We start from the raw sequence: 26,490 nt of genomic DNA on the forward strand, positions 1-26,490 counted from the left end.
AAATTGGATTACGAAGATATATTCTAAGCAGAAGGCATATGTTTTGATTAATGGGGACAAAACAAATATGTTTAAAATAACTAAAGGTGTTAGGCAAGGTTGCCCACTTGTTCCATTACTATTTATTTTAACCCTGGAGATTTTTCTGAATAAGATTAGAAGTGATGTTTTGATTGAAGGTGTGCAGGTCAAAAGTGAAAATTATAAATTGCGAGCCTATGTGGATGACCTAGTTTTAACCATATCAAATGCTGTTGAGTGTAGTGAACACCTAATGAAAATGCTCAAAGAGTATGGGAAGGTAGCGGGATATAGAATTAATCCAACGAAAACAATGATGTTAACAATGAATATTGTAGATGAAGACGTAAAGAGATTAGTGGGGAAAAAAAGGAAAAAAAAAAAAAGAAACAGCTAAAGTATTTAGGAATAAACTTGACAACAAAAAATAAGGAATTATTTCAAAATAATTATAAAAAAATCTGGAAGGAAATCAAAATAGATTTAAAGAAATGGCAAGATTTACAAATTTCATGGTTAGGAAGGATAGCTACGATAAAGATGTCAGTACTCCCTAAAATGATTTTTTTGTTTCAAAATATCCCCATTATTATGAAAGATGCGGTATTTGTGGACTGGAATAAAGATATTTCCAAGTTTATTTGGCAAAATAAAAAGCCCAGAATAAAATTAAAAATCTTGCAGGATAGAATTAAAAATGGTGGATTAGGTCTTCCCAATTTAAAATGGTATTTTCATGCATGTATATTGGATTGGATGATAAATTGGTTTAAATTGGAAAATAGCAGAAACTTAACCATGGAAAGTTTTGGATTGAAATTTGGATTTCATGCCTATCTATTTTATGATAAGAGTAAAATAGATAGAGAATTTAATAATCACTTTGTACGTAAAACCCTGCTTCGTATCTAGATGAAGTATAAAGCAAGATGGTGCCCAAAAATTCCTTTCTGGGCTTCCTCACGAGAAGCCTTTTTGAGGCGAGAAGTATATAGTGAAAATAAATGGATCCAATATAGTGACATACTCAAGGTAGAACAAGGAAAGCAAAAATTAAAAACACAAGAAGAAATAGTTAGGGGGGATTTTCTTGCATTTGGTTTGTGCATAGACAACTGGCTGAAAGATTTAAAATGGATCAAAGATCAATTGGTATAGCAACAAGTATCCCAGAATTAGAGAAAATGATGAAGGAAGAAACGAAAACAAAAAGGATATCAAAATTTTATAGTTTGAAAGTAAAATGGGAAATGGAAGAGGAGGTAGTCAAAGATTATATGATTAATTGGGAAAAGGATTTGAATCAAAATATTATGCTGGAACAGTGGTAAAAGACATGGCGAAGGAGGATTAAATATTCAAATAATGTAGAAATTAAGGAAAACTGCTATAAGTCAATGTATAGATGGCATCTAACGCCATATAATCTATCCAAAATGTTCAAAAGGAAATGTAATATAGAATTAGGAACATATATGCATACCTGGTGGTTATGTGAAAAGGCAAAGAAATTTTGGAAAATGATTCATGGGGAAATGAAAAAAATATTTAAATTTGACATCCGTATGGACCCTAAGATGTACCTTCTGAATATAGTAGAAGGACATGAATTGTAAAGACAGAATGGGAAGCTGATATTTTTGGCAATAACAGATGCCAGGATATTGTATGCAAGATACAGTGGTACCTCGGGATACGAAATACCCAGGTTACGAAATTTTCGGGATACGAAAAAATCCCATAGGGAATTATTGTTTCGGGTTATGAATGTTTTTTCGGGTTACGAAAAAACTTTTGGTGCTTTTTTCGGCTTTTTCGCACGGAATCGCGGCTTTTCCCCATTAGCGCCTATGGCAATTCGGCTTACGAAGGCTTTTCGGGTTACGAAAGCGGCCGCGTTACGAATTAATTTCGTAACCCGAGGCACCACTGTACTGGAAATTGGAAGAAATTTCGTCCTTCGACGAATGGAAATTAAAACTATACGATATGTATGAAATGGATAAATTATCCTTCCTCTCAAAAAAATAAAACATTATTAAGGTTTCGCAAGGATTGGGAGGCGTGTACGTTGTATATTCAAATGGAAGAAAAAGAAATTACTGTAGATATATAGCAATGTTGGAGTAACAATAGGATATTAAATGGTTAAATATAAAGGACAGGTGAGTAGGTTTAGGAAAATAAATAAAAAACATACAACATAAAGATAGATGGAAAAGGGAAAAAATGAGATATTTAACATTTTATTCGTCTTCGTATGTGTCGTTAATATCCCATGTTATTAGACCAGAGGTAGGCAACCCTTTTGAGTCGGGGGCCGGGTTGCTGTCCCTCAGACAACTGGGGGGGCCGAAGCCAAAAAATAAATAATTAAATAATTTTTAAAAAATTAAATAAATAAATAAACCGGGACAAATGTAGGACAACATTTTCAAATGGAGGGCACTTTTAAAATAAAAAATGGAGGTCACGTGAAAAAATTTGCTGATTTTTTTTAAAAAAATGTTAAGATAAATGCATGTTTCTGAGGCTTCTATAGACAATTGCCCCACCATGCCCCTTGCACGAGACGCCAAAGGCCCCGGCGGCAATTGGTGGCAGGACCAGGCTGGGGCCAGTCCCAAGGCCTCGCCGGGCCGCAGGTTGCCTACCCCTGTATTAGACGGAATATACGTATTAATTGGGGAAGAATAGGATAAAGATGGTAATCCAGATAAGGAATGACAGTTGGGTACATTTGAAATAGTTAAGAATCTGAGGGTATTAAGTTTAAAGTTAGTAAGAGCTAGTGGTTAGTGAACAGAGACTTTTTGTGAATTAGCTGAGCAGCTTAGGAAGTTATGTAGTTTGTCGTCTGTATTATGTATAGATTTTTGTATTTTATGTTTGTATGTTATATGTTTTTTAATGAATAAAAGTTATTTAAAAAATAAAAAATAAATAAAAGGTGTCCCCTGTAGCATCTTTTAAAACATATATAATCACCTCTGGAGTTATCAAGATGTTGGCCCTTCCACCTTTACCTGCTTTACTTTTCACTGTTGGGAAGTTGCTACTCTCCTGATGTGTTGGAGCTGAGAAGCTGCTCTTCTTGGCTGGGCTATCCTCAAGAATTTCTTCAGGGCACAGGTACACATCGATGGGACCATTGGCGCTTTTCAGGTGAAGCTGGACATTCTCCTAGTTGGAGAAGGAAGAAGAAAATGGAATTAAGTCACAGCACAACCCATCCCCTGCTATGCCAAGGGCAATGTTTGAGTGGCTAAAAAGATCTTCTAAGCTGCAACTGGAGGAAGATATGTGTCACTTGTTTGGCAGAGGAATGTGCTGCTTCTTCTACTGCTCCAGAGAACAGGACCCGGAACAATGGATGCAAGCTGAAGGAAAAGAGATTCCGCCTCAACATTAGGGGGAACTTCCTGACGGTAAGGGCTGTTTGACAGTGGAATGCACTCCCTCGGAGTGTGGTGGAGTCTCCTTCTTTGGAGGTCTTTAAGCAGAGGCTGGATGGCCATCTGTCGGGTATGCTTTGATTAAGATTTCCTGCATGGCATGGGGTTGGAATGGATGGCCCTTGTGGTCTCTTCAAATTCTATGATTCTGCCTTTTCCTCTGACAATGCCCCCTCTAACTACTGGAAAATAGTATTCTCTGGGTTTGGCGACACTGGAGAATGAGGCGTGTGGGAGGAAAATCTCTCCAAACTGAACTGAAACATTTTCTGTGAATGGAACGTTTCTCTATTCTGCTTTGGTCAGGCCCCACCTGGAATACTGTGTCCAGTTCTGGGCACCACAATTAAAAAAGGACATTGAGAAACTGGAGCGTGTCCAAAGGAAGGCGACAAAAATGGTGAAGGGTCTGGAAACCATGCCCTATGAGGAAGGACTTAGGTTGCTGGGGATGTTTAGCCTGGAGAAAAGAAGGTTGAGAGGTGATATGATAGCCCTGTTTAAATATTTGAAGGGATGTCATATTGAGGAGGGAGCAGGCTTGTTTTCTGCTGCTCTAGAGACTAGGACCCGGAGCAATGGATGCAAGCTGCAGGAAAAGAGATTCCACCTCAACATTAGGAAGAACTTCCTGACAGTAAGGGCTGTTCGACAGTGGAACAAACTCCCTCGAAGTGTAGTGGAGTCTCCTTCCTTAGAGGTCTTCAAACAGAGGTTGGATGGCCATCTGTCGGGGATGCTTTGATTGTGATTTCCTGCATGGCAGGGGGTTGGACTGGATGGCCCTTGTGGTCTCTTCCAACTCTACGATTCTATGATTCATAGAAGGAAGATCCCATATCCAACCTGTTTTTCATTTTCTGAAATCAACTTGCCATATATACTCGACTATAAGTTGATCTCATGTATAAGTCAAGGGCAGGTTTTGAAGCCAAAATCAGAGATTTTCCTATGACCCGTGGATAAGTCAAGGGTAAAACTTAGGGGCATAAGAGGATAAGTAAAAGAGACTCACTGGAGGCAAGTTGAGCAGGCAGTGTCCTCCTCTCAAAACCCTCCTTGCAAGCTCCACATGGGAGTCCTGCCCCAATTGTTCCAAAAGTTGCCCAGAGCTGGCAGCTGCCATTTCTTCCTCTCCTGGGTAGGGCTTCCCTTTGAGAGCCGAGGAGTGGCTCCCTTGCCTCCGGGGCTGCTTTAAACCCAGATAGGAGGCAATGTCTGGGCACTGGGATCCAGTTTAAAGCAGCCCCTTCTTCCTCTTCTCCTCGACAGGGCCCTCCACTCTCCTTCCCACCTTGGTTATCTCCCAAAAGGCATGGGATATGGTGGGCTAAGACTGGTGAGAATTATAGTCCAACATCTGTAGGGGCAAACATTCCCTAGCACTGTTCTATTAGTAGAAGGGCTATATTTTAGATAACAACTCCCATAATCCCTGACCATTAGCCATGCTGGCTGGGATTTATGGAAAGTGAAGTCCAAAATAGCAGTTTGGTCAAAGGTTCCCCAACCCAATATCTTACCTAGAGAGGGGAAAATGTAATCTGCCTTCCCCTCGCCCAACAAGGCTCACCTCATAGGCATCTGGTACCTCAAGCCGGGTTTCTGGTGGGGCCCTGACCACAATCACCGTCTGCTCATTGAAGTTGCTGATGGCACGGATATCCTGATATGTGACATATGCTAATGTAGGACACAGGAGATGGAAGTTAAAGAAAACACCAAAACAAACACACATCACCGAACCACCTTGGGAGGGTTCTTATTACTTGCAGTAAGTAAAAAGTGGTATGTTTCCACCTTTTATTTTCCAGTCTTTTTTTTCTACTTAAAAAGGTGTGTGTTAACAGAAGTTCCTTCTTGGAGTGACAGCTTCAAGAATTCTCCAGTTGGCATGCCAACAAACCATGCTGGTAAAGGTGTTTTGGGAGTTGTGATCCAAAAGTAACTTCTCTCAGGTCTTGGTAGTAAAGGGCTGCACTGGCCACTATTCCCTGGATCATGTGGAGGCAATGATCCAAATCCTGGTGGAGTATTCTCTAACCTGCTCCCCATCATACCCTGCTGTTCTCCTCTGCACCACCCAATGGCTCAAGTCTAGACCAAGACATCACTTTTCAGGCCTGCCATCCAACTACCCCTTCATATTCTATCCTTAAAAGGATATCTCTGATTAGTTTCATCATCTGTCAGATGCTTTAACTGAAGTGTGCACTCATGAATGAGCTTGTCCAGCATTCTCTCTATCTTGGAGATGTTTGTTAGCTCTTGCCGCAGCGACTGCTGCTTTGTTGTCACAGTGGAGTCCTCAAATAGCCCTGTTCCCCTAGGTAACAAATGCATCAAGTTAACAACAGATCAGATTGACACAGAAAACCATCTGCAATTATGCAAGCAGATATATCTTTAAGTTTCAAAATCCAAGCATCCATTTGGAGGATACCTCTGAGCACATGTAGAGTGCAAATGGACAGGTTGCTCACCTGTAACTGTGTTTCTTTGAGTGGTCATCTGCGAATTCACACTAATGGGTTTATTCTGCGCCTGCGCAGCAATGCTTGGAAACTTCTAGAATCTCTGAGCAGAAAATAGTTTGCAACTTTCTGCAACTTGTTGGCGGTAGCTCCGCCCACCTCTATATAAGGCCCCTAGCGGTCCCGCTCTCTTCAGTTCCGAATGAGCCGCAAGCACGGTAGTGAATTTAGCTAAGAGCCAGACACTGAGGGGAGGATGGGCGGGTTTGTGTGAATTCACAGATGACCACTCAAAGAAATACAGTTACAGGTGAGCAACCTGTCCTTCTTCTTCATGGTCTCTGCGAATCACACAAATGGGTATAGACTAGCAAGCTGCAGTCAGCGGAGGAGGGAGTGTCAACAACATGGTCAATATAAGACACTAAAAATATGACAATAACCATAATAAAGGTTGAACCAAACAACATACTGTGCTTTATTGACTGTACAGGTTCAGTGAAGAGCAGAAAGTAACACTGCCCTCCCAAAGGCTGCGTCTTGTCTGGCCCTGGCATCCAGCCTGTAGTGTCTGATAAAAGTCAATGGTTGGGACCAGACAGCAAACGTCCTCCAAAGAAATACCAGTCAGAAACGCGGAGGACGTTGCTACCGCCCGTGTTGCATGTGCTCGAACCCGACAAGGTGCCGGTTTGCCAGCCAACTGGTAGCAGAGATGGATGGTATTGACCACCCACTTAGAAAATCTCTGGGCTGACACCAGTAGTCCTTTCTTGGCTTCTGAATAACAAACAAAGAGTCTTTCCAAATGCCTTGTTCCAGAAGTTCTGTCCAAATAAAAGGCCAGCGCCCTGCGGACGTCCAAAGCATGGATTTGGCGTTCAGAATCTGTGGTCGGGTTCGGAGCTAATGTTGGTAAGACAATGTCCTGGTTCATGTGAAATGCAGACACTACCTTAGGCAGGAAGGTAATGTCGGTACGGAGAACCACTTTGTCTTTATGAAAGCGCAGGAAGGGCTGGTCTGCCCGTAGAGCACATAATTCGCCTGCGCGGCGTGCTGACGTAATAGCCACTAAAAAGGCTGTCTTCCATGTCAGAAGCCTCAAGTCCGTGGTGGCCATGGGCTCGAAAGGTTTAGAAGTTAGTCGGTTCAGGACTATGTCCAAGTTCCATACCAGTGCTGGACTGGAAACCGGAGGATGGAGATTGTTGAACCCCTTAACGAACCTCTTTATAAGGGGATCGCCAAACAGGGATGGTTTCCCTTTGAACAAATAGTGGGAGGAAATTGCAGAGAGCTAGCATTTTATAGAACTCAGACAAATGCCCGAATCCGACAGGGTCATGAGGAAGTCCAGAACTGTCGGGATGGAGACTTGAGAAGGAGGGATGGTTCTGTCCAGTAGGAAAGCAAGAAACCTAGCCCATTTGTACCTGTAGGACTTTTGTGCAGCCGGTTTCTGGGCCGCGAGCAAGACCTCGCGGACGTTAGCAGGTAGTGCTGTCAACACTGTATCCTCCATGCCACCAATGGGAGCGAGTGAATCTCGGGATGGAGAACCTGTCCGTCGTGCAGTGACAGCAGAACTGGCCGACGGTCGAGTCGGAGATAGTCCTGTGCAAGCCGGAGAAGCGGGGCAAACCATGGCTGTCTGCGCCACCACGGAGTGACCAGGATCGCATCCGAGCGGTCCGTCAACATTTTTGAGAGCACTCTTGTGATGAGCGGAAATGGGGGAAAAACGTACAGTAGTCCCTGAGTCCATGTGAATTGGAAGGCATCTCCTCTTGATCCCGGCGCTCGGGTTCGTGAGCAAAAGGTCGGCCTGTGAGTGTTGAGGTGAGTGGCAAACAGGTCTATCACCGGTGATCCCCAGAGGGAGAACTAATGGTTGACCACGTCCGGGTGTAATCTCCATTCGTGGCAAGTTGTGGGCGACCTGCTGAGTTGGTCTGCCAGGCCGTTTTGATCCCCGGGAAGGTGGATGCATTGGAGCAAGATCTCGTGGAGGATGCACCACTCCCAGATACGGAGAGTGGCTGACAGCAGTGTTCTTGACCTCGTGCCACCCTGTTTGTTTAAGTAATACATCACGGTGGTGTTGTCCGTGAGCAGAAGAACCACCCTTTTGGCAAGAACGGTTTGGAAGGCCCTGAGTGCTTTTTCGACGGCTAACATTTCCAGCACGTTGATGTGTAGGGCTGTCTCTGTAGGAGTCCACTTGTCCTTTACCATGAGGTCTAGAGTGTGAGCGCCCCAGCCTTGAAGAGAAGCATCTGTGGTAAGCGTGACGTCCGGCTGGGGTGGAAGGAAGGGCATGCCCGAGCAGACGTTGTCGGGTTGGAGCCACCACCGTAGAGACTTTTGAACTTTCCTTGGGATGGTGAGCATCTTGGAGGGGGAGTCCCGCACGGGGTTGAACACGAACAGGAACCAGGATTGAAAAGGCCTGAGACGAAGTCTTGCCCATGGGGTAACGAAAGTGGTAGAGGCTAAATGTCTCATTGTGATCTGGATGTGTTGAGCTTGTAGTCGTCTGTAGCAGATGCAGGGCGATATCGCCAGACACAGGGCTTGAAATCTCGTTTGTGGAAGGAATGCCTTCTGTTCCACCGAGTCCAGTGTCGTACCTATGAAGTCCATGCATCTGGTCGGGGTCAGATTCGATTTTTCGAAGTTGACCTGGAGGCCCAAAGCAGTGAGGAGAGAAAGGGAGAACTGAACGTCTTTGAGGAGGGTGTCCTGGGACGGTGCGGTGAAAAGCCAGTCGTCCAGGTACGGGAAGACCGTAATGCCTCTTTGTCGTAGGTATGCTACTACTGGCGCCATGCACTTTGTGAAGACTCGCGGGGCTGTGGAGAGTCCGAACGGGAGGACCTTGTATTGGAATATCCTGGACCCGACGGCGAATGCGAGGAACCTGCGATGACTCTCTCGAATGGAGATGTGAAAGTATGCGTCCTTCAAATCGATTGTCACGAACCAGGCATCTTTCTGCAAAAGTGGCAAAATAGAAGCAAGGGTTACCATCCGTTCAGGCCTTTCCCGTTGGGAATTCCCGCCGGTGTAAGCGGTCGAGCTTTAAGGCGAATCCGTTAAGAATAGTCAGCCATACCGAAGGTCAGTCAATGTCCAATCAGAATCCGTTTGAGAATGATCAGTCTGTTGAGAATGGTCAGTCGTGCCGAGGTCAATGTCCAGAGATCCAATCCAAGTAAAAGCGAGTGCTAGCGAAGTTCCTTGAGCTGCTAACGCGGCGGAATGAAGGAACTGAAGAGAGCGGGACCGCTAGGGGCCTTATATAGAGGTGGGCGGAGCTACCGCCAAAAAGTTGCAGAAAGTTGCAAACTATTTTCTGCCCAGAGATTCTAGAAGTTTCCGAGCATTGCTGCACAGGCGCAGAATAAACCCATTTGTGTGATTCGCAGAGAACACGAAGAAGTTTTGTTTAAACGACAAGGGCATTGCCTTTGCCTGGTAAAGAAAAATAATAAACAAGACAAATAGCAATGTGCTGAAATAACATCCTATAGTACAGAACGTACAGGAAAATATGTAATGGATGTGCAACTGCTAAGAAAGTGCTGTAATTTTCATTAAAAATGGCTACCAAAAGTCAGTGATAGACATAAAGAGTTAGAGGGGCCTTGGAAATCATGTTCCTCTAATTTGGTACATGAAATCCAGACCTAAACTGTGCAGCCTCTGCTTTAAGGCCTCCACAAGGGAAGGCTCTCCTCACCTTCACCCTTTACAAGCATATAAAAGTAATTAGAATGGATTCCACTGCCATACTGCTTTATTATTCAAATCTCTCCTAATGTTGAATCAAAATCAACTTTCTGGTAAAGTTATTTGATCTAGTCTCATCTTGTGGAATAGCACAGAACAAGTTTTGCCCTTCACAAATTTGAAGAGTACTATTATGCCCCTCCAAGTCTTCTATACTCCAGATCAAACAGGCCCAATCTATTCAGCCATTCATATAGATTTGTTTTCTATATCTCTGACAATCCTCCACTGTGACCCTTGGCACCTGATTCAGAGTGTTTGTATCTTTCAGATGAGGAGTATGTTAATCTACTTTATAGGTGGATGATTTCAGGTTTGGTGCCTGGCACCAATGATCAGGTCAGGTAATACTGGGGAATACCTTCCCAGGTTAGTCAGAGTAGACGAGAACCTGGAAAAGCTACTATTTCAAAGTCTGTTAGACAATATAGAGCTTCCACAACCTGGGCCATTCAGGTATTGTGGACTGCAAATATTATCAATCCAAAGGGCACCAGGTGGAGAAATCTATATAAGCAATAAAATGGCTGCACATGTTTCTATAGGTGTATCATTTTGGTCCTATAGGAATTGCTTCAGACAGAGAAATATAACACAGGATAATTAAATGGCAGAAACACTGATTTATGGTCATCTTTATTTCACAGTAAAAAATCAAAGTCCAGTGGGATCTTGACAATCTCATCAAGGGACCATGTAATCAAATCATTTCCCCTCTACACTATACTATCATTTTCTCCCACCAGAAATAAAGCATTGTGGTTCTGGGTTCTCTGATATACTCACATCCACTGAATGTTGTTCTTGGACTTCTTGCGAATGAGCTGGATCCCCTCCAATACATTGGTGATATCGTAGATCCGGCGCTTCTGGACATCCAGCACCTCAGCAGTCCGGTTCAAGTCCAGCACTCCATCCTCTGACTCGTTGAGCAGGTGAATGAACTTTTTAGTTAACAGGCCAAGTGACGTGTCATACCGGGTCTTCTCCCCAGGGGACTTGGGGGCTAGAAAGCAAAGCAGCATATACTTCAGAATGCACACCAAGTTAGCCTATGGTAAAGTCCAAAAATTCTATCCTTAATGGTGTAAAACGAAGAGAGGGTAATCTGTTGAACTATAAGCCCCATCAGAAAGTAAGGCCATCCTCCAATGAATGTGGTATATCATTTAAAGAAAAATGGTCTCCCTTTTTTGTTAAACGCCACTTCATATTTAAATCTGTTACTAGGAAACCATGTACATTCTGGGTGGGATGTGTTAGAGGAAAGATAAGTTTTTTGAACCTTGTATAAATAATAATAATAATAATAAAAAAGATAGATAGATGATGTGAAATTTATTATATACCAACCACGTTCCTAATGATCACGGCGGTTACAAAACAAAATGAAATACAATACAGTACAGATTACAGATTCTCCCCCTGGAGAAACGCCGCTCCGGCGGCAAGGAAGAGTCTCTCTGGGCCGCTCCTGCCCAGTGGAAAGCGGGCGGGCGGGCAGTTAGGGAGGGAGGAGCCCTTTCTTCAGGCAGCCCCTGATGACTGGGCCAGCCTTCTCTCCCCTCAGAGGCCGAACGATGACAGTTAGGGAGGGAGGACCTCCGTCTTCAGGCTAGCCCCTGATGGTACTGGGCCAGCCTTCTCTCTCCTCAGAGGCCGAACGATGACAGTTAGGGAGGGAGGAGCCTCCGTCTTCAGGCTAGCCCCTGATGGACGGGCCAGCTCTCTCTCCCTCAAGGCCGAACGATGACACTTAGGGAGGGAGGAGCCTCCGTCTCAGGCCAGCCCCTGATGGTACTGGGCCAGCCTTCTCTCTCCCTCAGAGGCTGAAAGATGACAGTTAGGGAGGGAGGAGTCTCCTTCTTCAGGCTAGCCCCTGATGGTACTGGGCCAGCCTTCTCTCTCCCTCAGAGGCGAAAGATGACAGTTAGGGAGGGAGGCTCCTCTTCAGGCTAGCCCCTGGTATGGGCCACCTTCTCTCCCAGAGCAAGTGACATAGGAAAACTCCGTCTCAGGCCAGCCCGATGGTACGCCCCTTCTCTCTCCCTCCTTAATAATAATAATTATTAATATTTATTTATATCTCCCTCCCCTTTCGGATCTAGGCAGGTAAAGCAGTTCAATAAAACAGATATACTGACAATAATAAAATTTCCCTAATCCCTTACTCTCCCTCCTTCTCTGCTAAAAATTACACATAAACATCATCTGTTTACAAGTTTGATCTTGTTACTTGGTTTTAATCTTAATCCTTTTATTTACATTTTTAAATAAAAGATTTTTAAAAAAGAAAAAGAAAGAAAGAAAGAAGAAAGAAAGCCAATAATTGTAGCAATGGGAGCTATCCTTCAAAAGTTCGGAGGGCACCAGGTTGCATACTCCTGCTTTAAGCCTTACTCACACTAGCTTCCTGGAGATCATTTTGAGAAGAAAATAGAGGACCCTAAATCTGTAATTCCTGTCCATAGATCATGCTGGCATGGATTTAATTGTGACCCAAAACATCTGGAAGACATAATGATGCCTGTCCTTGGTCTAAACAAGTGCCCATCTCTGGTGGCCAGGTGCCAAAAAGAAAGGTTTTGTTCTTTTCATAGCTGTCGTGCAAGGTATACCTTCTGAGATCCACTTTAACTGTTAAAAGTGCAGGAGATTTCAGTTCGTTATGCCCCCCAACACCACACTAGGCTGTCATTGGTAAGGTCTGTGCGTGCAGGCAGTAGGAACAGTTAAGTCCCTGCATTAAAACATGCATCAGAGAGTCTTGGTTGTTCCTCTTCAACCAAGGCGGGAGTGCCTACAGACGGCTAGATGTAAGGAACGGTTACTCCCCATTGCTACCAGCACGGGGGGTGATGGAAATTAGAATCCAACAATATCTGGAGGACCACAGATTCCTAGCTTCCCCCTAAACAATAAAGTTTCCAACAGTTTGGGTGTGTGTGCTTCAAGTCACTTGTTTGACGGTCCCATGAACTATGTAGGTTATCTAGGCAAGGTATAATTAGAGGGGTGGTTCACCAGTTCTCCCGAAATAAGCTACAGACGGTAACTGTCAGTCTCCCATCCACACAGGAGATCCTGCAGCTCCAAGATCAACAGGAGCAGGTACCTTTAGGCCCAACGCTATGGTCATGAGATTGAACGGGCACCCCCTAGTGGCTGATGGTTAAAATCCTGGCTCCCAAGACCCAGGAGAGGGGGACAGAAAGGCCCTTGCACTGTGGGGGCATTTCTCTCCATGAAAAGAGAGTGGGATCTTTTTAAGGTGTAATTTCTTGTGCGTGAATTTAACAATTAAGACAAGCCTCCCAGGCAAAACTCACTTCCCCTTGCTTGATCTCACCAGGCAACAAATACTGTAATACTCATAAGCCTAGAAATTTTAGTCAAAAATTGACCCAAAAAAAGCTGAGTCAATTTATCCACAGTTCAGGGTAAAAAAGTAGGCCCTGGTATCTCCTGGGGTTTGGTTCCGGGATTCCCTTGGATACCAAAATCCATGGATGCTCAAGTCCATAAATACAACGGCATAGTAAATTGGTGTCCTTTATATAAAATGACAAAATGGAGGTTTGCTTTTGGATAAATATTTTTTAAAAAATTCAAGCTGTGGATGCTTGAATCAGGGAAAAAAATCGGTGGATAGGGAGGGCTGACTACTGTACTTTAACTCTTGTTAAAGAAAAGGAACATCCCCAAGTGAAAACTGAGTGTAATCTGTCCTGGAAGCATGCTCTCTTCCATCCAGCCCTTACTGTGAATACCATAGGCCTCTGGAATTTTGTAAGATCTTTGGCATTGTTTTCCTTGCTTCATTCTTTCAATCCTTTGTTACATGCTCCTAAATTTTACCCTTCACTTATCCATGGCATATCAAAATCTATAGTTTTGCCCGCCCCCCTCAACCTGCCCTGATTTATACATGAAGTTGATTTATAGTTGAGTATATATGGTAAATAGACTTTTAGAGACTGCTGAACAGAAGCAAGATAGCAATGGAAGGAGGAGCAAAATGGGAAAGAAAGAGAGGCTATGGACCTCGTGAAAGCCTGTTCTGATTACTGGAAGCCCACTAAGATGCTTCTGTACTAATTGAAAAAAAAAGAGAGAGAGGTTAATACATTAACAGTAGAATGAGCCTTTTGGAACCTATGCATGGTTGTAAATTCGTCATCAAAGGTAGTATTGTCATAGTCTTCCCTACTTTCCGGAGACATGGTTGTCACTTCCTCTCCCTCTCTGCAGCAGTCACATGGAGACAAAAGTGCATCCCTGTTACATCTCAGGCACTCAAACCAGGAGTATTTTCTTTCCCATTTTGCTCCGTTCCATTGCTATTGCTGTCATTTTCTTTCTTCCTAATTCTGAAAATGAACATGCCCTATAGCTAAATAGCTAACATGGAGCCCTGGTGGCGCAGTGGTTAAATGCCTGTACTGCAGCCATTCACTCAAAAAACCACAAGGTCCCTCTGTTCTCGCGGACTTGAGGTCTGCGGTCTTGAATACAGTGGTACCCCCGGGATACGAATGCGCGCCTTACGAAATTTCCGGTTACGAAAAAAATCTATTTAAAAAAACTGTTCCGGGTTACGAATGTTTTTTTCGGTTACGAAAAATTTTTTGGTGCTTTCGGCGCTATTCGCACCAAATCGCGGCTTTTCCCCATTAGCGCCTATGGGTTTTTCGGCTTACGAAGCCTTTCGGGTTACGAAAGCGGCGGCGGAACGAATTATTTCGTAACCCGGGTACCACGGTATTCACAAAGGGGAGACCTCCACATTTTCAGTGGGTGCATACCCCATTCAAGCTTATGGGGTTTGAATATCGGCAAGTCTCCGCTTCGCGGGGGGTCATGAAAATGGAGAGCTGACTGTGCAAAGATAAACTACATGTGATTACTATAGACCAGGGGTGGACAAAGTGCAGCCTGTGTTTTTTGTGGCCCCCCCCCGAAGTCAATTTTTGTTGCTGTTCCAAAATGCCCAAATATAATTTCTAGGGCATTTCCACAAGTTTGGAGACAACCGGGATGCCAACTCCCGAAATAAAAAATAATCTCCCCCTGCAAAAAATCATAGAATCGGTAGAGTTGGAAGAGACCACAAGGGTCATCCAGTGCAACCCCGCCATGCAGGAAATCACAATCAAAGCATCCCCGACAGAGGCCATCCAACCTCTCTTGAAGACCTCTAAGGAAGGAGACTCCACCACTTCGAGGGAGTTTGTTTCCACTGTCGAACAGCCCTTACTGTTAGGAAGTTCTTCCTAATGTTGAGGTGGAATCTCTTTCCTGCAGCTGCATCCATTGCTCCGGGTCCTAGTCTCTAGAGCAGCAGAAAACAAGCCTGCTCCCTCCTCAATATGACATCCCTTCAAATATTTAAACAGGGCTATCAATCACTCTCAACCTCTTTTCTCCAGGCTAAACATCCCCAGTTCCCTAAGTCCTTCCTCATAGGGTATGGTTTCCAGACCCTTCACCATTTTGTCGCCTTCCTTTGGACACGCTCCAGTTTCTCAATGTTCTTTTTAATTGCGGTGCCCAGAACCGGACACAGTATTCCAGGTGGGGCCTGACCAAAGCAGAATAGAGTGGCACTATTACTTCCCTGGATCTAGACACATACTTTATTGATGCAGCCTAAAATCGCATTGGCCTTGTTAGCTGCCACATCACACTGTTGACTCATGTTCAACTTGTGGTCTACTTGGACTCCTAGATCCTTTCACAAGTAGTTTCATTCAGCAGTTGTCCCCCATCCTATATCTGTGCATTTCATTTTTTCCGCCCTATTTCTCCGTCTTGAATTCATTTTGTTAGCTTTGGCCCAGTTTTCTAGTCTGTTCATTTTGAATCTTGATCCTGTCCTCTGGAGTATTAGCTACTCCTCCTAATTTGGTGTCATCTGCAAATTTGATAAGTATGCTCCCAATTTTGTCCTCCAAGTCATTGATAAAGATGTTGAATAGAACTGGACCGAGGACAGAGCTTTGTGGGACCCCACTGGTCACTTCCTCCAAGACCCTTTGCGTTCGGTCGGTCAACCAATTACAAATCCATGTAACATTTGCCTTGTCTAGCCCACATTTTACAAGCTTGTTTGCAAGAATACATGGGGAACTTTGTCAAAGGCCTTACGAAATCAAGATATACTATATCCACAGCATTCCCTTTATCTAACAAGCTGGTAATTTTACAAAGAAAGAGATAAGGTTTGTCTGGCATGACTTCTTTCTCTGAAACCCGTGTTGTACTTTTTGTGATTATGGCATTGCTTCTAGATGTTCACAGGCCTGTTACAGACAGCCAAAATAAAGCGCTCAAGTCACAGTGGAGGTATGGTGTTTCAATGGCGCGTCCTAAGAGTCCAGATGTCGCACCAAAGCCACGCTCCAGCCCTAAGGACGGAGCGTGGCTTTGGTGTGGCTTCTGGACTCTTAGGATGCATGCATCATTGAAACACCATATGTCCACTGTTACTCGAAGCAGCTTTATTTTGGCTGTCTGTAACAGGCCACAGACTCTCTGATTAATGTTCTGCTCCAAATCTTCCTGGTATTGATGTCAGGCTAACTGGACGATAATGTTTGGATCCTCTTTTTTTCCCCTTTTTGAAGATGTTTAACCTCAAAATGTTAAATGTTAAAAGAATGTTTAAAGAGGTTTAACCCAGAATGTTCCAAAACACCTGCTATGGGCCCTCAAAAGATGTTTGGGGCAAAAAACCAAAACCATCTTTTTTGGCAGTAGTAGTTTGGGCCCTCCAAAGTTGCCTGAGGGCTAATGCAGTCCCCTAGTCTTGCAGCTGCCAACTTCTGCTACAGATCAATGCATCTCAAGCTATTTGATGAGGAACTGGCAATCCTCTGCCCCCGACAAGGGCCATATTTGTGCCCGCTGGCTACAACTGCTTCTTCTTTTCTGGAAACTCCCCAGGAGGTGACAGTCAAACAGCTCAGAAAATGGCACCAGTCCATGAACCACCACTTTGAGTAGCACTGCTAGAGATTCCAGTTTAGAGGAAGGGGGGTCCTTTGCTCTTCCTACTGTTAAACATTGGAGATTCCCAATCTACTGCAAATCATCTAGTTACTATGGTAGATACCAGTCTAACATCTGTTAAGCTTTGCTGGAAGACACATCAGCATTCCATTTTCTGATATGGCATGGCTACCCATAACATTAAAAAAAGACAATTCAGGTGTTTCAGTTTCGTGTTTCCTTTGTGAGTTTTGTATAAACACCAGAACTTTATGCTCCTCTGGCTCTTTCATCAGGACAGTAAAAATGCTTCACCCTAATCATTATAATGCCTAGAAACCTGATTTGGGAAAGACACATTCAGAAATAAAAATGAAGCATTTTCCAACCACAACTTCTTGCCCCCTTACTTTGGGACTGGGGATGTGAGGGAGCGTCTTTTGCCTTTTGGGGTCCGAAATTCTGGGATACAGTGCGGACCTGTTCCTTCTAACCAGCTTCTTTGGCCTGGAAGGGGAGAGAGAAGGAAGAATTCCATGATTAGATTACTAACGTAAGCTCATAGAGGATCACAAGTGGGAAAATATTAACATTTGCACCACTAGTTTTCCACCTCCCTTATCAATATAGAATAGAATAGAAATAAGGGATGCATCCACAATACAGAAATAATCCACTTCAACCACCATGGCTCAATGCTATGGAATTCTGGAACGGTAGTTTAGGAATCTTGTACAGTAATTTAGGAGGAAGAGTAGAAGAAAGGGGGTATCAGGTCCCCAAGTCTGATGCCCCTGGGCAACTCTCACTCCTGACCTGGACTTTGAGAACCATTGTTCGAACCGCTTCCAACTGCAAGCTGGAGCAATACATGAGAAAAACCAAAGGAAAAAAAGAGTGGGCCAAATAGCTCAGTGGCACAAAGGCTTCCTGAACACTTCCTGCCCAGTGGCCAGATTGCCCTTATGTCGCCTGTCATTTTCCTCAAATGCTTCTTCTCTGCAACCAGATGGCTTGGGCAAATAGCGGCATGGCAGTGCCAGTGAACCAGGCAGACATTTCTCAAAGCAGATGCGGATCTAGGCTAGACTAGCTCCAGTTTGGTTGCACCAGTATGTTGGCCTCTACACTTGGTCTGAACCCACACAAGGAAGATGACTAGGGAGAGAACACTTTCATTCACTGTGTCCTTCCTAGGTTTTCACATTTTTATTTTTCATTTTATGGTTCTACTTTGCTACCCATCCATTTCATTTCAATAAAGAAATAGAAACTATACAAAGCCATTAACCTAACAGATCAAGTGAGATCCATTTTAAATGTACAAAAGAGACATCCCTAATTCATTTGGAAACAATACTTAAAAGATATCGGGTAGAAAAATCCAGGCAGCTGGTACATTTAAGGAAAAGGATTTCCCCCCTACCTTGCACATAGATAGAGAAATATGTAGAATTCAAAGATATAGCTGGGTTAGTTTGTAGAATCAGTATGCAGAGATCTTGTAGCACTTCTGAGGAAGTAGACTGAAGTCTATGAAAGCTCATGCTGCCTACTTCTTTATCTCAAAATAGGAGAAGCCATTTTTAAAAGTAGAAAAAACAACAACAACTTAGTCATATTTTAAAACATGCAGCTTTAGCACTGATTTTTATCAAGTCAAACCTTCATCAGAATGATGGGTTTTTGAGAAAACTTTCTGGCATTTCTGATTTCTGGAGAAGTTCCTTTTCCTTTCTCATCATTCATCCTACTTAAAAAATCATTGGGTGTAGTCTTAAATTGTACCAACGGTCAATTATTAGGCTTTAGATAATATGCTAATGGATTGTCCAACAAGACGTTAAACACAACACAGACAGAACTGGTTAGGCAAGGGACAGATTATCAAAGCTTTGCCTCAAAAAATCTGGAAAAGATATTAATGCGTAGACAATTTTACTAAGCCTGAATGTCTGTACTGTACACATTAGCTATTTGATAGCAGACACCCCAAAGTCGGGGGGAAAAAAAAGAAGACAGTGGGAAAAAGAGAGATGAAAGGGAAGAAGAGAGGAAAGAATCTAACCTCTCTAATGCAGACAAACAAAATCCCAGCTTGGTGCTTGGATAAAGTTTATATTTATCATATGCTACCAGTTTGCGTGATCTGTAATAAGTCAGGATTACACAGAATGCAAGTTAATGCTACATCAGACTGTATAGAATATACCTGCTGAGGAGTTATGACTGATTGTGCTATGCAAACCCTGGTGCTGGATGGCAACATGCATAACTGAATACCCCACACAGCATGTGCAGACTCCACTTCTGCAACTAGAACTGAATTTTGTCCCACTGGACAAAATATCCAAACATTTCCACAGGGAAACTCAGGTGTGCAAAACAATCAGTAGCATTCTGGCTGTTGTCAAAGACACGCATAGTCAGAAGGAGAATGTATAATCAGAAGGAAGAATGTACATTTTATATAAACACACACACACACACATGTGTGTGTGTGTGTGTGTGTGTGTGTGTGGTGTAACAAGTATATATGTACATGCCTGGTTGTGTGCAGCAATAATATTAGGTGTACATCTGTTGATTTTGTTGATGAATCTTGCTGATGATTCTGGTCCGATGTTGAATGGATGAAGATGGACGCCGGTATCCCCACCACAGGATCAGAGCGAAGCTCAAACACAAGCCTTGGCTTACTGGAAGAGTGCCGGAGAAACAGCTGCTAGATCAAAGAACACTCTCCAGCAGTTTCTCCTAAGAGGGCTTTATTTATTCTTAGTTCCAAATAACACGAGCTAAACACCACATACAAAATCTCTCACCAACCGTCACACAACACACCCACACAGTAAAAACAGTGTTTGGGCTTATACACATAATTGCCATGAGGCCATGACTTAGCCCAATCTTCCTATAGAAGTTGCTATGCACCATAGACACCAATCCCTCTTCTGACTGAAGACATGGCATATTTAACATTTAGTCCAGCACATTTGACCTTGAGCATCCGGCTGCTGCTCAGGACTCTAGCTGTAGCCAATCAGGCTTCTGCAACCATTGCCACATCTGAACATTGTCACCTTTAATACCTTAACAATCCCCTCCAAAAGTTACAGATGAGCAACAACTATGTGTTAGGATTGTGACTTTGAGGAATAGGAACCATACCAGGGTAGGCAACCTTTTTAGCCGGGGGCCGGTTGGTGTCCCTCAGACAACCGGGGGCCGAAGCCGGGGGTGGAGCTTCCACCCCCGGGGGGGGGCCGCATGCTGGAGGCAGAGCTTCCACCCCAGGGGCGGAGCTTCCACCCAAGGGCCATGCCACCTCCTCTTGCCCGGCCCCTGACGGGGCCCCAGGCCCTGTCAGAGGCCAGGAAGACGGCGGGGACCACAAGCGCTGGAGGCCTCCGTCTTTGTGCCCCTGACGCCAGGGCCCCGCTGCCGCCGTCGGAGCCCTCCTGGAGGGCCCCTGCGACGGCAACTGGCTCCAGCGGGCCCTGGGAGGCCAGTTGCTGTCGCAGGAACCCTCCTGGAGGCCCAAGGGACAGCAACTGGCCTCCCAGGGGCCCGCTGCCTTCGAAGGAGCCCTCCGGTAGGGCCTCAGCGGGCGGCAACTGGCCTCCCGGAGCCCGCGGCCGTCACAGGAGCCCTCTGGAGAGCCCCAGCGATGGCAACGTGTGCCTCCCAGGGCCGCTGGCAATCGCAGGAGCCCTCCTGGAGGGCCCCACGGCGGCAACTGGCCTCCCAGGGGCCCGCTGCCTTCGCAGAGCCCTCCTGGAGGCCCCACGGCGGCAACTGGCCTCCCAGGGGCCCGCTGCCGTCGCAGGAGCCCTCCTGGGGGGCCCCGCGGCGGCAACTGGCCCCCAGGGGCCCCCTGCCCGTCGCAGGACCCTCGGGGGAGGCCCCAGCGGCGGCAACGGGCCTCCCAGGGCCCCTGCCGTCGCAGAGCCCCCTGGGGGGCCCCAGCAGCGGCAACGGGCCTCCCAGAGGCCCGTTGCGGCTCCTGGAGCCCGTTTCGAGGCTCCGGAGCCCCCAAGGAGGCCAGGAAAGAGGGCGAGGGCTCGCCGGCGAGCGCCGCGGCCTCGCTTCCTTCCTGCCCCCGAGGAGGCCAGGAAAGAGGCGAGGGCTCGCCGCGAGCGCCGCGGCCTCCCCCTCCTGGCCCCCGAGGAGCCAGGAAAGAGGCGAGGGGCTCGCCGGCGAGCGCCGTGGCCTCGCTCCTTCCTGGCTCCCGAGAGCAGGAAGAGGCGAGGGGCTCGCCGGCGAGCGCCACGGCTCGCCTCCTTCTGGCCCCCGAGGAGGCCCAGGAAAGAGGCGAGGAGCCCCCGGCGGCGCCGCGGCCTCGCTCGTTCCTGGCCCCTGAGGAGGCCAGGAAAGAGGCGATGGGCTCGCAGGCGAGCACCGTGGCCTCGCCTCCTTCCTGGCCCCCGAGGAGGCCAGGAAAAGAGCGAGGGGCTCGCCGGCGAGGCCGCAGCTCGCCTCCTTTCCTGGCCTCCGCGGGGACCCAGGAAGGAGGCGAGCAGGCCGGCGGCGATGGCGGGGCTTCCCCCTTCTTGGCCCCCGCGGAGGCCAGGAAGAGGGAGGAGGCTGCAGGGAGGCGGGGAGGTTGCGCGGCTGCGCCCAGGGCGCCCCTCCCCTGCAGCCTCCTCCACTTCAGGCCTCGCTGCCCTCCTTTTCCTCCCAGAGGCCCGCTGCGGCTGCTGGAGCCCCGTTTCAGGGCTCCGGAGGCCGCAGCGGGCCTCGTAATGGGCGCCGCCATTTTGCCCTTCAAAATGGCGGCGAAATCTCGCGCAATCTTTTTGGTCGCGCGAGACTTCGCCGCCATTTTGAAGAGCAAAATGGCGGCGATTTCGGCGGCAAGAGGGAGCGGGGGCCGGCAGAAAGGCGCCCGCGGGCCGGAGGTTGCCGACCCCTGAACCATACCAACTAAACAAAAAAGTTGTTCATGTCTTTCTGCTGAAAGTGCCTTCGTGAAGACATCAGCTAGGTTATCCCTGGTGTCAATGTACTCCAGCCTCAGGATATCACCTTGAACTAACTCCCTAACATTCTGGTACCTTACCCCAATGTACTTTGTGCGGCATTTTAAGTTCTCAGCTTCTGCCATTGCAATGCATGACTGCGAATCCTCAAAAACCAAAGTAGGCTCAATCACATCTCACCTAGATCATTTAACAACTGTCTGATCCATTGCACTTCTCTAGTCATCTCAGACAACGCAGAAAATTCTGCCTCCGTTGAACTGAGTGCCACACAATTTTGCTTTCTACTTCTCCAGATCACTGGACTTCTCGCATACTTAACCACTAATCTTGTCACTGATTTTCTTTCCATCTGCTCACTCGCAAAAGAACTGTTTGCAAAACATTCCAAGTTCTCTGCACTTCCCTGAATCACCAGTTTCTTGTTCTTGCTGCCCTTCAAATATCTTAAAACATGTTTCACAGCCATCCAATCATCCATCTTTGGACTATTGACCCTTCTACTTAATACACCAACTGCAAAAGAAATATCTGTTTGGGTATTGTTAGCAATGAACAAACTTCCAACAATGCTTCTGTACAACTCTGGATTTTCAAACACTTCAGTAGACTCTGCACTGGCATAGCCAGGAGTCATTGGGCTTTTTACTGACTTTAAACCACACTTCTCTGTTAGCCTCGCAATCTTCTTTCTGACTCAACAGACATCTGCCATCATCTGTCCACTCTACCTCTATCCCTAGGTAAGATTTCAGATTCCCCAAGTCCTTCAACACGAACTTCTGAGACAATTCTTTCTGCACCTCTTGCACTTCATGTTCCGATCTAGCTGCCACACATAGATTGTCAACATAAATTACCAGAATTGCCTTTCCTTTAGTGTAAACACAAGCATCAGCTATACTTCGCCTGTATCCAAGCTTCACAAGCTCTTCATGAATGCGATTCCAACAACGAGCACTTTGCCTTAAGCCATATAGTGCTTTGTTCAACTTACACACTCTCCTTTCAGTATCACAGCCAAAACCTGGAGGTTGCTCCATGTAAACCTCTTCCTCAAGCTTTGTATTCAGGTAGGCAGTTTCAAAATCAAAATGCCTAACAACCTTCCCTTGTCTCACTGCTAGAGCAAGTACAAGCCTCAAGCTTTTTGGCTTAGCTGTGGGTGAAAAGGTCTTATCAAAGTTTTCAAACTTCTGCTGCAAAAAACCTTTTGCCACCAGCCTGGCTTTATACTTCTGGCTACTATCTGGCATTTCCTTCTTCTTGTAGACCCACTTACAACCCACAACTTTGTGGTTTTTAGGTCTGTCCACAACATCAAAAACCTGCTTTTCTACCAGCGACAAGAATCCCCTGTCCATTGTAGAAAATCATTTCTTTTTCTCTTTTTTAGGGTAACTGCAAATCCTGAAAACTCTCAGGCTCATCTGCCACTGCATTACAAGCACTCACACTCTGTACTACAAACTGCTCTGGAGGCCTCCTTGCTCTCTGAGTTCTTCTAGGTATCAGCAGCTTTGTTCTACCTCTGTCATCCTCACTTTCTGAGCTGGTCTGTACCTCTGTGTCCCTCTTTGACACTACCTCAAACTTACTTGTTGTGATGGGTGAAGTGTTGACTGCGTTTGTGTGTGCTGTTGTGAGGTACTAGGTTCCTCCTCTGGTGAAGACTCTCGCTCTCTCACCCCTCCATTCCCAGCACTTTGCCCCAGTCTCAGAAACACTTCCTGGTTGGAATGCAACCTTTCCCAGCCAGAATGCTTCTCAAAGTTGGCACTTCTGGACAGCAAAATCTTCCCATGACCCAGGTAAAATTTATATGTGTTGCCAGAATAACCCACAAACATCAACCTTCTCCATTTGTGTTCACCCTTTCTCCTGCAATTTGCTGGCACATACACATTCGCAAACTGCCCAAACACCCTGAGGTATTTCAGATTTGGAGGTCTACCATGCAGCATCTGGTATGGTGTTTGCTTTACTGCTGAGTTCCCCCCAAAGATTTTCAGGAGCATTAGCATCCAACAACATGCAGTCTTTCATTTGCTTTAGGACACCAATATGCCTCTCTGCCAACCCATCTTCCTGCAGAACTGCAGGATTGGTGGTGTTATGGCGTATTCCCTTCCTCTTTAGCCAGTTTTTGAGCTCAATGAACAAAAACTCTCCTTCCCTATCTGTGACCAAGGAACCCACTTTGTACTGAAACTGGCGTTCCACCTGGTTCACCCAGTCTTTGAAGGCTTCAGTGACTGCACTTTTCTCCTTCAAGACCACCACATAGGAGAATCTCATGTGCCTATCCACAATCACGAGAAAATACTGGTTGCCTCCAACAGTTTTTGTTAAAGCACCAGCCAAATCTGCATGCACCACCTGGAAAGGCCTCTTAGTGGTACATTTTGTTTATTTAGCCACTGGAAAAGCTTTCAGCTTCATTTTACTGCACACAGAGTCCAAATGGTTTGGACAAGGATTTATCTTTAGCTCTGGGCAAACCTCTCCCAGCTTTCCCAAACTTGTAAAACTTACATGGCCTAACACTCTGTGGAAGTAACGTGCGCAATCTGCATGCAAAGGCACATTATTTACACTGGCACACTCAGCCCTATTCACCATGTAATACATTTTGTGCTTTTTCTGTGCTTTTGCACACACCTGATCACCCTTGCTGATCACACATTCATCCCCCTTGAAACTCAAGGCATACCCGTCTGTTGTCAGAGTAGACACACTAACCAGACAATTTTGTAATCTGGGAACACACAACACATTTTCAAAATCTCTCCCAAAACTTGGGATGTGCACAGTTCCCAAGTCTTTTACTTCTCTAGGAACACCATCAGCCATTGCCACAGACTGAACATCAGAAGCAGTCTTTTTCTTCAGGAGCTTACTTGAGTTACACATGTGGTTTGTAGCCCCCGAGTCCAGCATCCAAACAGTCTCCTGTGGCTGCTTGATGGGATCTGCAGTCTCTGCTCTCAGCCACAGCTGCAGCTCCACTCTTGGACCCAGGATCCTTGGGCTGCTTTCTCTTTGCTGCTGCAAGCTTCCAGCAGTTCTTTTGCACATGTCCAGGCTTGTTGCAATAGAAACAGCATTTCTCCTTGGACACTGCCACTTTTTCCTGCTTGCTCTCCTTTGAAGCCTCTGGTGGGTTAGTAGCCTTTGGTATCTCTTGCTGCTGTCTCCGGAGCCCTGTCTTTAACCTCCATCGCTGGCTCTCTCCCAAGACACATGCTGACACCAATTCTGCTGTCATCTGATCTTCATTCACTCCTTGGAAACCATGCAGAATGTGCTCATAGTCTCTAGTGAGACTCCCCAGCAAGATGTATGCCTTCTGCTCATCTGGCAAGGTGACACCTCTCAGCTGCACTTGGACAAACAGGTCCTGCATTTCTTCCAAATGCTTCTCAGGATCCTGCCCCTCCTGCATTTTGCATGCATACAATCTCCTACACCAGATCATTTGGGACAAAGCTGTGCTATTTTGATGCACTCTTTTCAAAGCATCCCATACAGCCTCTTTTCCCAGACATGATTAATCTGGTTTGGCTCTAGAGTCAATAATATAGTAGCTCGTGCCCTCATATCCTGATCAAGTGTACCTTCAGTAAGTCCACCTTCCACCACATGCCAAAGACCCTCAAGGACAAGTAACGCCTCCGTACACGTAGCCCAAGTGTTGCAGTTGGTGTTGCATAACTTGGGATATCTAACTGCCTCCATATTTCAAAACAAGACAGCAAAGTCCCGGCAGTATTCCAACTGCCACTGTTATCTTCCCTTTCACCTTCCAGCACCAGTCAGATGAACAGCAACACAACAATGCACACTTACAGTGGGTAGAAACTCTTCAGCTCACACTCTCTGGATCAGGATCAGCATCAACCAATGACCTTCAGAACCAGGAACCAACTTGGCAACCATCCAGGCAACCATCCTCTGCTACCACTTGTTGATATTTGTTGATGAATCTTGCTGATGATTCTGGTCCGATGTTGAATGGATGAAGATGGACGCCGGTTATCTCTCCACCACAGGATCAGAGCGAAGCTTCAAACACAAGCCTTGGCTTACTTGGAAGAGTGCCTGGAGAAACAGCTGCTAGATCAAAGAAACACTCTCCAGCAGTTCTCTCCTAAGAGGGCTTTATTTTATTCTTAGTTCCAAATAACACGAGCTAAACACCACTATACAAAATCTCTCACCAACCGTCACACCACACTATCCCACACAGTAAAAACAGTGTTTGGGCTTATACACATAATTGCCATGAGGCCATGACTTAGCCCAACCTCTTCCTATAGAAGTTGCTATGCACCATAGACACCAATCCCTCTTCTGACTGAAGACATGGCATATTTACATTTAGTCCAGCACATTTGACCTTGAGCATCCGGCTGCTGCTCAGGACTCTAGCTGTAGCCAATCTAGGCTTCTGCAACCATTGCCACATCTAAACATTTTCACCTTTAATACCTTAACACATTCAACCTGCTATATCCATGGAGTCTTTATCCACGGCTTGAAAATATTAAAAAGTATATATACACTTCCAAAAATAAACCTTGATTTTGCCATTTTATACCAGGGACACCATTTCACTATGTCATTGTATTTAATGGGATTTGAGCATCCATGGATTTTGTTATCCACAGAGGGTCCTAGAACCAAACCCCAGCGGATACCAAAGACTTACTCTGTGTGTGTGTGGTTGCACATATACATAAGGAAAATTATAGTTGACTAAAATAAAAGCAA

The 26,490-nt window shown here is 45.7% G+C and overlaps 1 protein-coding gene across 1 annotated transcript in view; it reads right to left on the minus strand.

Moving 5' to 3' along the window:
• The window catches only part of LOC121915475 (transcription factor E2F2-like), a 28,231-nt gene extending 10,662 nt beyond the window's left edge, over positions 1–17,569 (minus strand). Inside the window, exons 1-6 of the mRNA XM_042439785.1 lie at positions 17,552–17,569; positions 17,146–17,224; positions 10,532–10,751; positions 5,644–5,802; positions 5,050–5,164; positions 3,048–3,204 (exon numbers count right to left, since the gene is read on the minus strand). Of these exons, the coding sequence (XP_042295719.1) occupies positions 3,048–3,204; positions 5,050–5,164; positions 5,644–5,802; positions 10,532–10,751; positions 17,146–17,224; positions 17,552–17,569 (748 nt within the window). The remainder of the gene's footprint in view (positions 1–3,047; positions 3,205–5,049; positions 5,165–5,643; positions 5,803–10,531; positions 10,752–17,145; positions 17,225–17,551) is intronic.
• Positions 17,570–26,490: the final 8,921 nt, after the last annotated feature.

Source organism: Sceloporus undulatus, chromosome 9, assembly GCF_019175285.1.
Source record: "Sceloporus undulatus isolate JIND9_A2432 ecotype Alabama chromosome 9, SceUnd_v1.1, whole genome shotgun sequence".
Classification (NCBI taxonomy): Eukaryota; Metazoa; Chordata; class Lepidosauria; order Squamata; family Phrynosomatidae; genus Sceloporus; species Sceloporus undulatus.